Below are 16,199 nucleotides of genomic sequence, written 5' to 3'. Positions count from 1 at the left end.
CAATCCAAGAAGGCAGGGGTAGGAGAGGAGCTAGATGAGGTGGAAATAGGTGAATTTTGGGGTGAAGCAGGTGGGTCCTGAGATGTGGGGGAGGGTTGACTTGTTGATTTTGGCAATTTTGATTTTCATTTCTTGATTGACGCTCATTGACGCCATGTTCTTTTCTTGTTGTTTTGTTTTCTGATGGTACATGTTTTCCTTTGTCTTTATCAGGACTGATAGCAGTGTGACTGGTGAAATAAGATAAGTTGGGTGTGAAAAATTACACTCCAGCCTTGTTTAGACACAGTCCATCTGCTCTAATAAGATGACGACGTTCCCAAAAAATCTGAATATTTTCTATAAAATTTAGTGAAAGGGCAGCACAAGCCGAAGACCAAAATGTATTCAGAGAGTAAATCCTTGAGAATTTCAGATCTCCTTTGTGGACTGGAGGTATCGGGCTACTCACAGTTTTTAGCGGATGGATGAACTCCTGCTTTAACACCTCAGACTCCTCCTTGGCTAAATCATTTAATCCAAAATTAATCACAACATTCTGTAAATGTGGGTCATCTGCCACGATATACAATATTTTGTCAACCAGGTCTGATACTTTTTCATCAGGTAAGCTGATCACTTTCACATTGCTGCTGAACATCTTCTAAGCATCTTTAACAGAAATGTCTCCCACTATCAGTGTGTGAGGTCTTTGCTTTGGCCTACAATGTCGCTTTTGTTTTCCTGAAGCACTTTCAGTCCTCACAGTTCTAGAAGGTTGTGTGTTGCCCTCATTAGAGAAGGAACCTAGGTCATTCAGCAGTGGTGCAAATCGATTGTCCGGGTCTACATGAAACTGGGTTTGTGATTTGTTGATACTTCTGCCTTTAAAAGATGTCCACTATATTGTCTGCACAGACAAGGGAGTTGAAGTCGAGGCTCCGCTCTGGGAAGGGAGTGCAGGCCACTCCATCTCATGACTGATATCAGGACGCTTTGCTCGGCCCGTTAGCCTTTGAAATGGATATGACTTTATTTTAGGCTTAGCTCCAAGAGTATTCCAGGGAGGACTCGCACCTGTTGGCTTATCAATGGGAACAGGACCCTCCTTAGCTCTGATAGCTTTGTTAGCACAGACTGGTAGCGAGTTAGCTTTATCCTCTCCGTTGTTTTGAAACAACGTCACAGGCGTTTCATTCCCATATCTACAGTGTCCATTAACCTCTATGTTTGCTTCTATTTCTCGCACTGTAGTCTCCAGTTCAGTAATCTTTTGGAGAAGGCTGCTGTATTCTGTTGTGGAAAGAGCTATTCTTCTGCTAGTTAGCTTGCTACTTGGCTTTCCAGTTGAGCCAGCAAAGAAAAAAGGAGTAGATGATTACCTCAGAGCCAGAATCAGATGGTAAATTATAAAGTTTGTTGTGAAATTAGGGAAATTAAGTATTGTGTCCTTTCCCAGAAGAAAAAGTTCATGTTTAGTAAATAATTTCCTTTGTGCTCAGCTCTGCTCTTTTGCTGCTGCTCAGCTCAGCTGCCGGAAGTATTTTATTAGCAGGTGAATAGCAGTCAGAACATCCACACAAATGAGTATATATAAGCTTTCACTAATTAGCATTTTATGAAGGATATTTATAAAGGAAAAACCCCTTTCATCTGATTTAAAAGACTGCTGTAGTTTAATAAGATCTCACTTTGGGTCGCAGCTAACACCTTTTCTTTTTTAACCTAATGCATCTTCGTCGCTGAGTGTAAGGCTGTTTAACACTCAGACAGTCTGTAAGAGGAACAGAAATACTGGATCATGTAAGGACAAACACTGAAAAATAAAACCAAATGAGGTAAAGCCTAATTAGAGGATTTGTATGAATAAATGTGGGGAGAAACATGCAAGAGAGCTGAATTAGCAGCTGAGATTTCTTTGTTCTTTCAGGCAGAATCAACCATTAGCACACGCACGGACACACACGTACACGCAGGCACACACACAGACAGAAAGAGATTTGAAAAGCACTTTGTTTAATGTGAAGATCAATTTATACTACTTCATGAGAAAAAACTTGAAGAAAAAAAGCTCAATTTCAGCCGTGTATCAATACTGCTCATAGTAAGAGAAGAGGAATAATCCCGTTGTGTAATCACTGAGATGTGGAGGGTAATGTCTGACTCTCCCAATAATGATTGACCTTTGTGTTACTCTTTATTAGTGCTTTGCTTCTATGTTGGAAGTAAAGTCTGTCATTTCTTTCCAAAGGGCTTCTAACCGGATCATTTACATTCTAATAACCTAACAGATTACGGTCATCCATTATTTTTGTAGCCAACCGTGAAGAGAATGTGTATTTTTGCTTGTGCTGTGGTGCACTGCGCAATAATGACTTAGTGGAACAATAACCACTGAACAACATCATGAAAATAACAGAAATTCAACATCCCATATCAAGGTTTTTATTTGTATTTGTAGGGACATTGTAACAAGGACACTATGAATATATCATAAAGTCTCCCTTTCATATGCGATGTGGGGAAAGTGTATTTAATGTGGCACCAAAACATGCAAAGGAAACAGTGTCCAAATCAAGAATAAACTGTGCTCACCCAGTTTTGAAATGAAGATGTACAGTAAGTCACTATACTCTGGAAATGCAATTTATTTTTGTTTTTAATTTTCAGACTGATATTTGGACTGATCACCATAAGAAAAGCCTTTCAGTAGTTTTTCTCAATAATTTGGTATATTTTTACAATGTGAGATACACACCGAATGTACAGTACATGTTTTAGGTTTGTTGTTTTTATTATTACTAGTACAGTGCCCGTCGGAAGTATGCATTCATGTGGGAGCTTAAGTAGAGTAGTCAGTTATGGTCAAATGAGTATGTGTTTGAAGGTTGGATGTACAAAGAGGTGTACATACTTTATACTCTGTTGTGTTATTAAGGGGTATATTTGCGGGTGCAAAATAAAAAGAAAAAAGCGTGTGTGATTTCCCTGGTTTAATTGTATGGGACATGAGTATGATAAATGTGTTTGTTGTTGTCATTTTTATATTTTATTTTCTTTGGTGTATTTTTTCTGTAATGTATGTTTTTTAGAGTCATTCTGTGTATTTGTGTTTTTGTGCATTTTTTTGTATAAATATTGTTTTTTTGTTGCCATTGTAGTGTGATTCCTGAGTCATTTTGTGTATTTCTGTATCCTTTTTGGTGTAGTGTTGTGCATTTTTTCACCACAGGCAGTCTGTAGTTTTCCAGATGGAGTATTGAACGGGTTATTATTAGGCTAAATAAATATCTGATAACATTACATTGAGATCTTATTGGCGTGGTTAAAATTGTCAGGTAGGGATGGGCGGGTTATTATGTGTGTATTAGTCGTCATTGTCTTCCTTTGGTGCTGAACAGGATAAGTCATGCAGAAGATTGTGTCAAATAATGCTTTGAGCACCAAATGTAGCGCTGTATTAAACCCTTTGTTTTTTTTAAACTGATGAATTTAAAGCTATGTTCCTGTAGAAATGTAAGCTGTTATTTGTTTGAATATTCTACTGAGGCAGCATTTTGTCCTTCCCTTTACATGAGGTTTAAATATACTCCGTCAACACCCTCTGTAGTAATGAGAAGGAACCATAAAGAGGCCAACATTCCCTTTGGCTCTAAATCTCATAACCCCCCCCCCCTCCCCTTGTTTAACTCCCACTTCATTTAGGAGCTCCTTTGGTACTTGGGAGCTTTCACACTTGGCAGCCTAAAATTTTAACGAGACTTTCACTTTACTCTTCAACTTCTTTCTATTTAAAGCAATATAGATTCTACTTACTGATATTTTGACAGGCCTAAATGGAAAACCTCTGAGATAAACTGTGGAAGAAGATGCTTAGCTGACAGGCGATGAGATCCTGGCATTTAAAAATCAGGGGGAAAGCAATGTATTAATGTATTGACACACTTTGGAAAGCTCTAAGTCTCAGCAGCAACTGAGATCTACATTTAGGGAAATGGAATAAAATAGTATTTTTGTTCTGTTGCCACACAGCAAAATTGAAAGGGAAAAAAAAAATGTTGTTCAAGTGAGAGAAACTGAGCAGGAACAGGCAACATTTTTTAACGGGTCATCCTATATCAGAGGTGAGCAACTGGTGACCCGGGGGCCACATGCGGCCCTCGGTTAAATTTTGTGCAACCCCCAAAAGCACAAAATGACAATAAAAACATTTTTTTTTTTTTTAAATCTACATTTTTTTAAAAAAAAAAAAAATTACAAAAGACTGCACAAAAGGGCAACAAAAATACTAATGTATTCCAAAACTCAGAAGATAGCTACAAAAGTAAAAAAAAAATTACCAATCGAGACGAAAAATTACTCAAAAAATGCACAAAATGACTCGTAACATAAAAAACAACAATAATACACAAAATGACAAAAAGACATACAAAGTGACAACAGAAATTCACAAAATAACTCCAAAAACATCTAAAATGACAATTCCAATAATATACAAAACAAACACAAAATGAGAGAAAAATATGCAAAATGGCAACGACAACAGACTAAACCTGTTATTGTTTCCTGCATTCATCTCCAGGTTGGTCCTTATGCTAAAGCTGAGAGGATATTCCTATATTGTGGCTTCCGGACCTGACACATCTCATTTTTGTGGCCCTCATCGTAATCAAAGTTGCCCATCCCTGCCCTATATTCTTCATCGGGCCTAAGTCTTAGCTCTTGAGCTAATTTCACATACAGTTATACTCTGTGAGCTAATAATGTGATCACAGGCATCAGGCATATTTGAAAACTAACCTAGCTTAGTTTAAATCAATTGTTCAATCTCTGTTTTTATGTGTTTACTGTAGAACAGTGGAATAATGTGACATTGTAGCTGTAAAATGCGAGAAGTAAAAACAAAACAATGTTGGTGAGCTCGCTCAGCCGACAAGACAATTAGTCTGTGGACCAGTTAGACAGCTGCGCTGCCAGTCTATGGACTAACCAGACAGGCGATCGTTAAAAAAGCCAGCTAACCAAACTCGATGTCCACCCACAGTCTTTAAGTGGTGCGATTCAACTAGCAAGCCAGCCTGAAGCAGCTGGAAACGCGCCGCAGGCTAGGGGGAATATTGGAAAAAGAGAAGGATAAGGTATGGATTAAATCGATAGGCTGCTGTCGAAATGTCCTCACCCTGTCTTTAAACCTCCTTTGCTGTCTCTGGATAGCTTTATTAGCATTTGAACTCAGTGGAAAGGACTTTGAAGAAAGGAAAATATCACCTGATGTAGTTTGTCATGACGGGCTAATGGGACAGCTAGCATTTAAACCGGGGACCGTTATGACTCCAACCACATCCGTCTTGAAATATCACCGTTAAAATGATAACCGCCCAACATTCAATCCAGGCCCTCTACAAGACTCCCCTAACATTGATAATCTTGCATCAATGTAAAGGAGGGGGTCTCTTATAGTGATTGACACACAACCTTTCTCCACTGTCAGATCACAGAAATATTTCGGCCTTTTATGTGGATCGATTGGCCAGTTGTGGGCCGCCGAGGGGAGGAGAGGCGGAACACATGAAAGGTCAACTGTAGCGCTAAATCATTTGAAGATTCTTAATGAAGGGTGGGCGGCAGACACACCTGCTGGTTTCATTATCGGGATGCTAAAAGATTGAACTGTGTTGATAAAGGGACAAAAAGCCAGAGCCACACGGACGAGGAGAGAAGAAAAACAATCTCAGAATGAAAGAAATTGCTCTAAGATAGAAACGTTTTCTTGGAGAAACACTTTCACTGGGGTCAATAGGGACCATTGCCCATTGCAGCTCTTATTTCGAGTCACTGTGCATTATAGATCTTTTACCCTCGACCATAGGAAGCAGTCTTGAGGTTACATACGTATAATGCACATGAAGAAAGAGCTGGGAGAAAAATATCAACTATTTATGTTGTTCACTGTGAAGCAGGTTCTTCCCTTGAGACTTTATACACCACACTGATTGAAAGAATGGAGCTGTTAACTCCAAAAAGAAAAACATTTTGCTTCTCGCGTGTAACGAGGATTCACCTGGTTTGGGGTCAATTAATTACATTTTTCAATTGCAATTACCTCTTCAATTATCCATGTTCAATTCCAACTCAATTATGATCGCGGTGACTGACATTTTTTCTAATTACAATTCAAATTACAAATATTATTTTCCTCCTGAATGTCACATTCAATTACATTCTCAATTACTGAAGTTCAATTTCAATGAATCACAATTACTGATCTTTTAAAGGTGCAGTCCGCAATTCTCAGATACCTCTCTCCCCCTCCCTCCTCGCTGCTCTCTTGCCCTGCCTCCAAACTTTCCAAAGTCCCTCCCTCAGAGGAGCTAACAAGCTAACGTTAGTCCGACAGCAACATCACAGTAATATAACATGCTCTGTTAAAGCATATTACTGCAGCGCTTCTCTCTCTCAATGTGCGCACAACTTAGCAACAGCAGCAACACAGTGTCACTTACTGCAGCCCAAACGGAGGCTGCTGCGTCCACATGAACAACACATGCACCACAGAGTTCTAGTGTAACAATTACAAATCAAACATAATGTAAATCAAGCAGCAGTAATTACCTTTCAAGCAGAAAAGTTGCTAATTTCATCTTCTACTCCTCCAGACCATACACTGTAAAAAAGACGGCGCTCCAGCCCGGGAAAGGGGCGGGGCCTGTGAGCAACAGCTGTCAGATAGTTCATCAAACACAATCCTGGTTCTGATTGGTTCTTTTTGCTCAGTCGCGGTGCATTCTGGCAAGGGGGGGGCTCAATGAGCCTGTTTTTTTCACACAAACTACTAGTTTCATGTAAGGCTGTCTTTACATAGTAACAGCTTTAGCAAATATGACAAAAGTCACTTTTATAAGAGTTGCAGACTGCACCTTTAATAAATAACTTGTAAAACCTAACCTTTCTCTTGTGTTAGCTTTCTGTTAGCATCTCTTAGGATAACGAATCAGGTTTGACTCATCAGTTGAAAAATACACTACAAAACATTATCTACCTTCTAATTTCTTTCTCACCTCTTGGTTACCTTGTTCGACTGCCTTATCAATGAAAATATTGGTTTCAATATATTTGGTGTGGTGTCTGAGCCTTTTTTCTGTCAGTGTAACACTCGATTTAAATTTTTTTAAATAGTAAAATTATGCTAAAGAGAACTAACAGCTAGTTGATATGAAACATATTTTAATAATTGTTAACTACGTATGTGTAAACCATAGATCTGTAACATGGTTCCACAGGTTTGCATTTAATTGCATTGTAATTGACAGTTTTGATCAAACTTTATGCCAATTACAATTAGAAAGTAAATTATCTGAACTCAATTGCAACTAATTTATGATTACAACAGCAACAGATTACATCATAATTGTAATTAATTATTAATTACACTATTACAATTATAATTGACCCTAACTCTGGCTCTGACCAATCAACACAATCATTTTCATTAAAAAAAACACACATACACACATTTTGAGTTCATTTCCACTAGTTTTTCCTAGACTTTGCAGCACTTACACATGCACGTACAGTTTTCAAGGTGACACACTTTATATGTTCCTGTGTTCACTGACGTGGTGACATTGCAGAAAAGCAAGCATTACCTCTGCCTATCTCTCCCTGCTGATTTTATGTGTTCATTGTTCCCTCCCCCTTGCTCTCAGGGTGCTTCCTCCAGCCTGGTGGTCAAGTTTGCCGACACAGACAAGGAGCGCACCATCAGACGTATGCAGCAGATGGTTGGACAGTTTGGCATCTTTAACCCAGCCATCGCCCTCCCCTTCAGCACCTACAGCTCTTACGCTCATGCGGTGAGTTGGAAAATGGCAAATGCAGCGCACACGTTAGAGTTGAAATGATTACACATTAGGCAAGTTGTAATAATTACTAAACCACTTACATTTTTTTATTCTGCGTTAAAACCTTGAGTCCAGTTTTTTTAAAAGCTAGACTCCCTCACCTTATTATTAACATGGACCTTAAACGTTTTCATTGTGGTTACCTTGGGTTGTATGAGTGTGAGAGCTGACGCACTTGTGTAATGTGTAATTCCATAATTGAAAAACAGATTTTGAAGCTGTCTCACCTTCACAGAGTTGGAGATAGAAGTCTGTAAAACTGCTAATGAAGAAAAACATGATGTTTTCACCTGCACGGTGCAAGAAACGTGGAAGAATAAACCTTATACGCTGGCTATTCAAACAATACCAAACCAAAGGATCATGGATGTATGAGGACACAGTACAGATATGGAGCAGATGTTTTATGAATTTAGCATAATTGAAAATTTAAACTTAATCAAACAAGACTGTAGCACAAATCAAATGAAAAAGAGACACCCAATAGATTTCCCATCAGGCCATAGAAAACAAAAAATGTGTGCTTTTACAGTATTTTTTTACAAACCTAGCACTTTTAAATATCCAATTTTAGGAACACTGAACCCACACATATAAAAAAAATGTATACCATAACTTTATTATTTATTTTATGTTATCATCTATGCTGTATTCAAGCATCTAGTTATGATTACTATCATAACACACTATTATTTATTTTCAGTCTTATTTTATTCTGTCGGGTTTTTTTTTTTTTTTGGAAAAATGTTTTGTCTGAATTATCACATTTGTTTTTAAAGTGACAAAATTCAGGATTAGATTTGTTTATTTAATCAAAGAGGTTTAAAAAAAAAAAAAGAATAGAAAAAGAAAATCTACAAAGCGTATAGTGGGCAAAAATGATAAACAATCATACTTTGTTTGAAAGGGTCCAGGATGAATTTAATAAAACATATCTTGTATTCCAGCTTCCTCTACCCAAATAAATACATTTAAAAGACAAAAAAATAAGTGAATGTAAGTAATACTTCAGATTACACATTTCTTTCTTTAGTATTCCATGTACCATAGTACAGTGTATTGCTGCTTTAGCCTGACTGATTTTAAAGTTCACACGACACTCCGAAATGCATTAAGGTTTTTCTGCTTTTATTCTATGTCTTGAAATTTTAAATGTTAGTATATTAAAGCTGTGCTCCTCAAATGGGAGTACGTAATGGCACTACAGGGGGTACTTGAGTGAGAGAGAATGGCAAGTTAACCAACGAAAGCATTAAAAATATAGGGTTTTTTAACGTGTATTTTTAATTAAAAATACTAATTAAAAAAACACAAAATAAGAGAAAAATATACTGAATGTACTGAATAAAAAGAACAGACAAACAACAACAAAATATACAAAATGACACCAAAAACACACAGAATGATGATGAAATGATCTTGATTAGAACATGAACTGAAAATACAAAGGTCAGTCTTGGTCCCACATGAGGAGGGAGAAAACCGTAAAAGATGAAAACTATAAAAAAATAAATCTATTCAGGAGGCACTAAATACTGTTTCATTCCACTTATTTACAAAATGAAACTCTTTAAAATGTGTGTTATCACCAGAGGTGTGGACTCGGGTCACATGACTTGGACTCGAGTCATGAATTTGATGACTTTAGACTCAACTTGACAAAATGTAAAGAGATTTGCTACTCGACTTGGACTTTAACATCAGTGACTTGAGCCTTCACCTGGACTTGAGCCTTGTGACTTGGAAGGACCTGCTACTTTCCCCCAAAGTCCAAACATGTTGCTGTAAACCGCTTCATCTGAGTGTACGTGTTTGTGTGGCTCAAGTATATCTGCGATTCAGGGACAGACAGAGCTGAGCTGAGACTTTCAACATGGCTGCTGCTTGGTTCAAAGGTGTGCAACGTCAGATTTGTTTGGACTGCAATGATACCGTTGATAAATTATTTAATAAAATTTGTGTTTAATTCAGAATTAAATTTGTATTAGGAATGAAGTGTTTACAAGGTCAGTTTAAAGATGATTTAACTTTTATTCTGAATTAAAGAAGAATTAAAGCTCCCATGTAAACCATCAATTTAAAAGCTATTTAACCTCCCACTTTTCTATAGCAAGACATACTTTCTACGGGCACTGCTCTAGTAAACTGTAAGTAAGTAACAAATATACTACCATTATTTTTAATAGTCCGTTAAATTTAATGTGTAATTTGCCAGGATTTGCATTGGGGCAATCGGGGCAGGTTTTTTATTTTATTAATAGTGATTAAAAAAATATAGTCAACATAATTTTTAATAATAATTTATAATATTTTTTTAAAGTGAAGAATTTTAACATATGAAAAGAATATTAAAAACAATAAATAATTATAGATGATCAAAGCATACATGGTATGTGTAAATATTATTACTCTTTTGTTAAAAGGACTCCAAAGGACTCGAAATTCAAATGGTAGGACTTGGGACTTGGTTATATAGACTTGGGGCTTGACTCGGGACTTGTTTATATAGACTTGGAACTTGACTCAGGACTTGGTTATATAGCCTTGGAACTTAACTTGGGACATGGTTATATAGACTTGGGGCTTGACTCGAGACTTGTTTATATAGACTTGGGACTTGACTCAGGACTTGGTTTTATAGACTTGGGACTTAACTTGGGACTTGGTTATATAGACTTGGGGCTTGACTCGGGACTTGTTTATATAGACTTGGAACTTGACTCAGGACTTGGTTATATAGCCTTGGAACTTAACTTGGGACATGGTTATATAGACTTGGGGCTTGACTCGAGACTTGTTTATATAGACTTGGGACTTGACTCAGGACTTGGTTTTATGGCCTTGGGACTTGACACTGGACTTGGTTTTATAGATTTGGGACTTGGTTATAGACTTGGGACTTGACTCGGGACTTGGTTATATAGACTTGGGACTTGACTCTGGACTTGGTTTTATAGACTTGGGACTTGGTTATAGACTTGGGACTTGACTCGGGACTTGACTCAGGACTTGGTTATATAGACTTGGGACTTAACTTGGGACTTGGTTATATAGACTGGGACTTGACTCGAGACTTGGTTATATAGACTTGGGCCTGGGTTATATAGACTTGGGACTTGACTCTGGACTTGGTTTTATCGACTTGGGACTTGTTTATAGACTTGGGACTTGACTCGGGACTTGGTTATATAGACTGGGACATGACTCGGGACTTGGTTATATAGCCTTGGGACTTGACTCAGGACTTGGTTGTATTGACTTGGGACTTGACTCGGGACTTGGTTATATAGACTTGGGACTTGACTCAGGACTTGGTTGTATTGACTTGGGACTTGACTCGGGACTTGGTTATATAGACTTCGGACTTGACTCAGGACTTGGTTGTATTGACTTGGGACTTGACTCGGGACTTGGTTATATAGACTGGGACTTGACTCGGGACTTGGTTATATAGCCTTGGGACTTGACTCAGGACTTGGTTGTATTGACTTGGGACTTGACTCGGGACTTGGTTATATAGACTTGGGACTTAACTCGGATCTTGGTTGTATAGACTTGGGACTTGACTCGGGACTTGGTTGTATAGACTTGGGATTTGACTCGGGACTTGGTTATATAGACTTCGGACTTGACTCGGGAGTTGGTTATATAGACTTGGGACTTGACTCGGGACTTGGTTGTATAGATTTGGGACTTGACTCGGGACTTGGTTGTATTGACTTGGGGACTTGACTCAGGACTTGAGGGTAAGGACTTGAGACTTACTTATGACTTGCAAAACAATGACTTGGTCCCACCTCTGGTTATCACTCATTCATTCCATCATTATGTTCTATAGTTGTTTTTTCACACAATTCTGAGCAAATATTTGTGGCCTAACAAAGGGGGTACATTGATTCAGAAGTAAGAGAAAGGTGCTACTTGAGCCAAAAAAGTTTGAGAACCTTGTATTAAAGTATGTGTATGTTGTTCCATAAGAACTAACTCACACATACTTTGTGCACTTATTATCATAGTTAGAACTAGCTCGGGCTAACTATCACCTCTACCGTCAGTTCAGCTTTCAGCAGCTGAAATAATGCAGCTCCTCCGTTCATTTCATCCAGGCTCTCTCCACTCTCAGCACGTAGGCATGCGTACATTTTAGTGAGCTCATGCCCTCCAACCCCTTCATCTGCTTCTCCATGCCCTTCTACCACCCACCCACCCGCCCTCTAGGCACACACACACACACACACACGCACACACACACGCACGCACGCACGCACGCACGCACGCATGCACACACACACACACACACACCCTGGGCTCTTTGATGAGTTCAGACAGCCTCTGCAGCCCCTCTCAACATGCACTGTGCTGCTACTCTATGCTCCTTCTCTCCCTCTGGGGCCACAGGATGCTTCAGGGCCACAGTTGACTCATAATTATCCACGGGCGACTCATCTGAAGTCAAACTTACCTCTAGCCTGATGAATCACACACACACGTTCACATTTACTAAGCACATACATTATTACCGACTTGAAAATGAAAATGAATTAAAGAAGAGCTTTCCATCTCCCCCTCAGATGAAACACTGCCTTTCTGTCACAGTAAACTGCATAAACACACAACAGTCCCCTGCAGAGAACTTAGTGACAGCAAAGCACCAACAATAATTCACTGTTTTTTAATATGAGGGCGTAGAAGTCAGACTTTTTTTTTTCCTTTTTTTGGAAAAAGCAAGGATTAATTGTTGATGTTAGCCGGGTCTTAGGGGCTTATCCATTTCCCTTATTTTCATATCACAGCTATGGGACCCAGTGTGAAATGTGCAAATCGACCATCCCTGAGTAATTGCAAGGCCATCTCTTGTGCTCTCTCCAGTAAAACTCCCACCTTCATTACCATTCATGAAATGCAGCCCTTTCCCAGGAAATATGGAGAAATGCAAATGTTTAAGAGTTGGTCGAGGCAGTGGCGGTCTGCGGGGAGACCATTGTGGCCCGCTCAGGTTGGCCATGACTCTTATTTACTGTGGCAGAGACCCGCGTCAGCTCATACAGACGCACACAGGACTGTACACGCTCACGCACACTGCACAGCAAATGTTATTTCTCCCTCTCTTTTATGCCTCACTCGCTCGCTCACACATATAGAACGACAAAAGAATAGGATGATGCCTGGAAATTGAGTTCTTAGTGAAGGACTTTTGGGATACTTCAGCATTAGAGAGAATCAATTTCCATTAAATCCGAAGTAAAATGTCAAGAATGTGGGTTCTCTACTCAGTTTTTACACAATGAAGGATGTTCACGAAGGCAACATTTTCTTTGTATTATTGATATGAAGTTTGCACATTGTGAATGCCAAACCAGCACCACCACAACACACAAGGCAGCCTTGGAGATAAACTCAGGCTCCGAGTACTGAATACATAATCAATTATCAGCTGTGTCTTGCTCAAGACCTTCTTGATGACTCAAATCTATAGTTTTGTCTGAACACAATATTGTGGAACATTACATTAATGATCACATATTACAGTATGTTTGAATCCTCTGGAGTGCAGTGAAAACCCCTAAACCTCCTAAAAAGTAACTAAACCCAGGTTCCTAGGAAGGATATGTAAAAAAAATAAATAAATTAAGACATGCTCAAACTACACTATAAAATATCCAAAGAATAATCTATGCTATGCTGAATACTAAGGGTGTGACAAATCATCCATTAGCTCGATGAATTGATTTATATTCCTGTGATCCAACTCCATCGATCTGTGCTTGGCAAGTTGGCCTTTCGGATGACATTAATCGAACTAAAATCATTTTAAAAGGCAATCAATCAATTGCATCGATACAAGGAAACAACGCATTGGAACCGAGAGTTCATGTGATATAAAAAGTCAGGTTTCACATTAAAAGACAACTGTTATTATTAAATAATTGTGCCTTTCCTTTTTCCCATTTCTTTACGCTTAAAGTCATTTTAGCTAACACGTTAAGCACTTACCTAAAATAATGTCATCTAAGCTAACATTTTGAAGACTTAGCTTAAGTACGGCAGACTTTATATGGATATGTTTTAAAAGTGCTTTTAATATTAAAGACGTTGTGGCCAACTTTTTGTGACGTCACGTGCAGCACGCGAGTAGATAAAACAGAGAAGCTGGCAAATGAGGAAATGATCGCACCACCTTTGGGTTCCAGTGCGTGGAAACACTTTTATCACAGATAGATATATTCTAAAGGAGTCGCTCACTGTGTGGACCGTGGACCCCCAGGCCCTTCTGGCAGCGTTCACTGCAGCAACAGCTGCAGCACATGTAGCATTAGCTTGTTAGCATTATCTCTGCTGAAATCCTCAGGCTCATTAACAAGTTAAAATGAAAAGTAGCAGGTTTAACCACTGCTCATTTAACCTGAACAGATCTTGGTTGTATTTCATTTTCTATATTAATAATGTATTATTTTGATGTAATAAAAAAACAAGCAGAAAAGTTAGGTAAACCTATTATGTATTTGTTTTTATTGAAAACGTAGTGAGTATTGAAAATGAGAGCAGAAAAGATAATATCCTGTTAATATAAACTGAAGTGTATTCTTTTTTCAAATAAAATGTGAATACATTTGCCATTCAATGTTGTTTACTTGTTTGTTTATGCCCATAATTAATTTATAGATGATTCCCCTACAAGAAACATCAGGAATCTATGAAACCTCACCTGTACTGTCCAGTATTCAGGTATTTATTTCACTCACACTGGTTACATTATTATTTTGGCTAAAAAAAAGTGACTGAATCGATTTGAAGTCGCTGAATTATTTGGGTGGAATCGTTCTAAATGAACCAATACCGTCCTTGAATCAAATCGGCAACAGCGAATCGTGATTCAAATCGAATCGTTGCTAAAATGAAATGTTACACCCCTACTAAATAACTACTCAATACTCACAATACCTCTTTATTCATATTAATTTCAATTAAACTCACAGCAATCCTAATCACAAACCACAATTCTCAACTAATAACAAAATTAGATTTTAATAGCTGGGTTCATAAACATACTGTAGAAGGCAGTCAAAAGTAAAAAAATACGTCAAATTAAAATACTTTGACTAGAATGTCAAGAGATGGACAATAAACAAAACGTAACTTTATATCAAAATACATTTGTTTTCAGCAAAAAAAAGAAAAAAATAGTTTGGGGAGTTTAGTTACTCATTCTTATATCCAACTGAAGCAGGATTTGCTGGTGTCGGCGAGCTAGTTTAGGGGTTGCCAGTTTTCTCCCACCAGGGTGTTTGAGAGCCTGCACTAATCTAATGTGTGTCCAGTTTGTGCAGCAGCTATAATTACATCCAGTCATTTAGCAGTGCAAGCTACACCCGTGCGCTGTGCAGCCCTGTTGCCACCACAATTGTGCTGAATTGATGAGATGAACGTGTCTTTGCTGCAAGATAAACTGCCATATTCCCTCAAGATGGGGGGGGGGGGGGGGAAAAAAAAACCTCACTGCAGTGACAAAAAAAGAACTTTATCTCCAAAGACACACAACATGTTCGCCTACTCTCCATATACAGCGGCCAAGAGAGGAAGAGGTGGCACTCTATAGAATACAGACACGGGAGAGGTGGTATATATAGCTGTAACCAGCAAATACTGTAAATGGTAGATTCAAAGAGCTACCTCTCCACCCCAGCAGTGGATAGGATTATAGAGTTGAGCTGACAGCCAGTAAATTGGATTTTAGTCAAACCAGCAGAAGGAGGGGTCTCTGAACACAAATTGGAGGGGTACAACACTGGCAACATGTGCCAAAAAATGAGCAATGTGCCATTTTTTGCGACAGACACAGACACTAGTGTGCTCTGACAGAAGACATCCTATTTGCAAAGAGGCGATTTCATAAAACACGAGCTAACGCTGAGCAAGAGATTGGAGTCCGGTGTAAGTGCGAGTGATCCCACTTCTCCTACGAATCACTGCGTATACAAGTTGTTTTATTTACCTTTTTTGTTTCATCCCTTCTCGACACAAACATCATAGATGTACACAGTTGGATTTCACTCAAGTCACTTTTTGGTCACAAATCTTTTTCGAAGTAGTTTTCCTGAGTGAAGCCAGCCATTTTAGCTTTCAGCGGCGCTCCTCAGTCAGGAGTTAAAGAGGACAAGAGATGTTTCAGATTTAAAAACACTTAAAGCATCATTCACCTTGTCCCCATTTAAAAAAAAAAAAAAAGATGGAGGGTCAGATAGATAAACGAGAAAAGAACAAAATGATTTAACTCGGTACTGAGGTTGGCAGCGTGTGGGAGGATGGGAGGGAAGATGA

General features: G+C 38.6%; 1 protein-coding gene across 14 annotated transcripts in view; it reads left to right on the top strand.

Moving 5' to 3' along the window:
- The window catches only part of celf5a (cugbp, Elav-like family member 5a), a 295,578-nt gene that overhangs the window by 236,397 nt on the left and 42,982 nt on the right, over positions 1-16,199 (top strand). For 8 of the 14 annotated variants that reach the window (XM_028443410.1, XM_028443413.1, XM_028443416.1 and 5 more), the window contains exons 6-7: positions 7,686-7,832; positions 14,544-14,606. In XM_028443410.1, the coding sequence (XP_028299211.1) occupies positions 7,686-7,832; positions 14,544-14,606 (210 nt within the window). The remainder of the gene's footprint in view (positions 1-7,685; positions 7,833-14,543; positions 14,607-16,199) is intronic. The other 6 variants (XM_028443423.1, XM_028443418.1, XM_028443420.1 and 3 more) reach the window with 1 other exon arrangement.

This window comes from Gouania willdenowi, chromosome 4 (assembly GCF_900634775.1).
Source record: "Gouania willdenowi chromosome 4, fGouWil2.1, whole genome shotgun sequence".
Classification (NCBI taxonomy): Eukaryota; Metazoa; Chordata; class Actinopteri; order Blenniiformes; family Gobiesocidae; genus Gouania; species Gouania willdenowi.
Note: the sequence above shows the minus strand (reverse complement) of the source record. Positions and strands in the feature narration are given on the sequence as shown.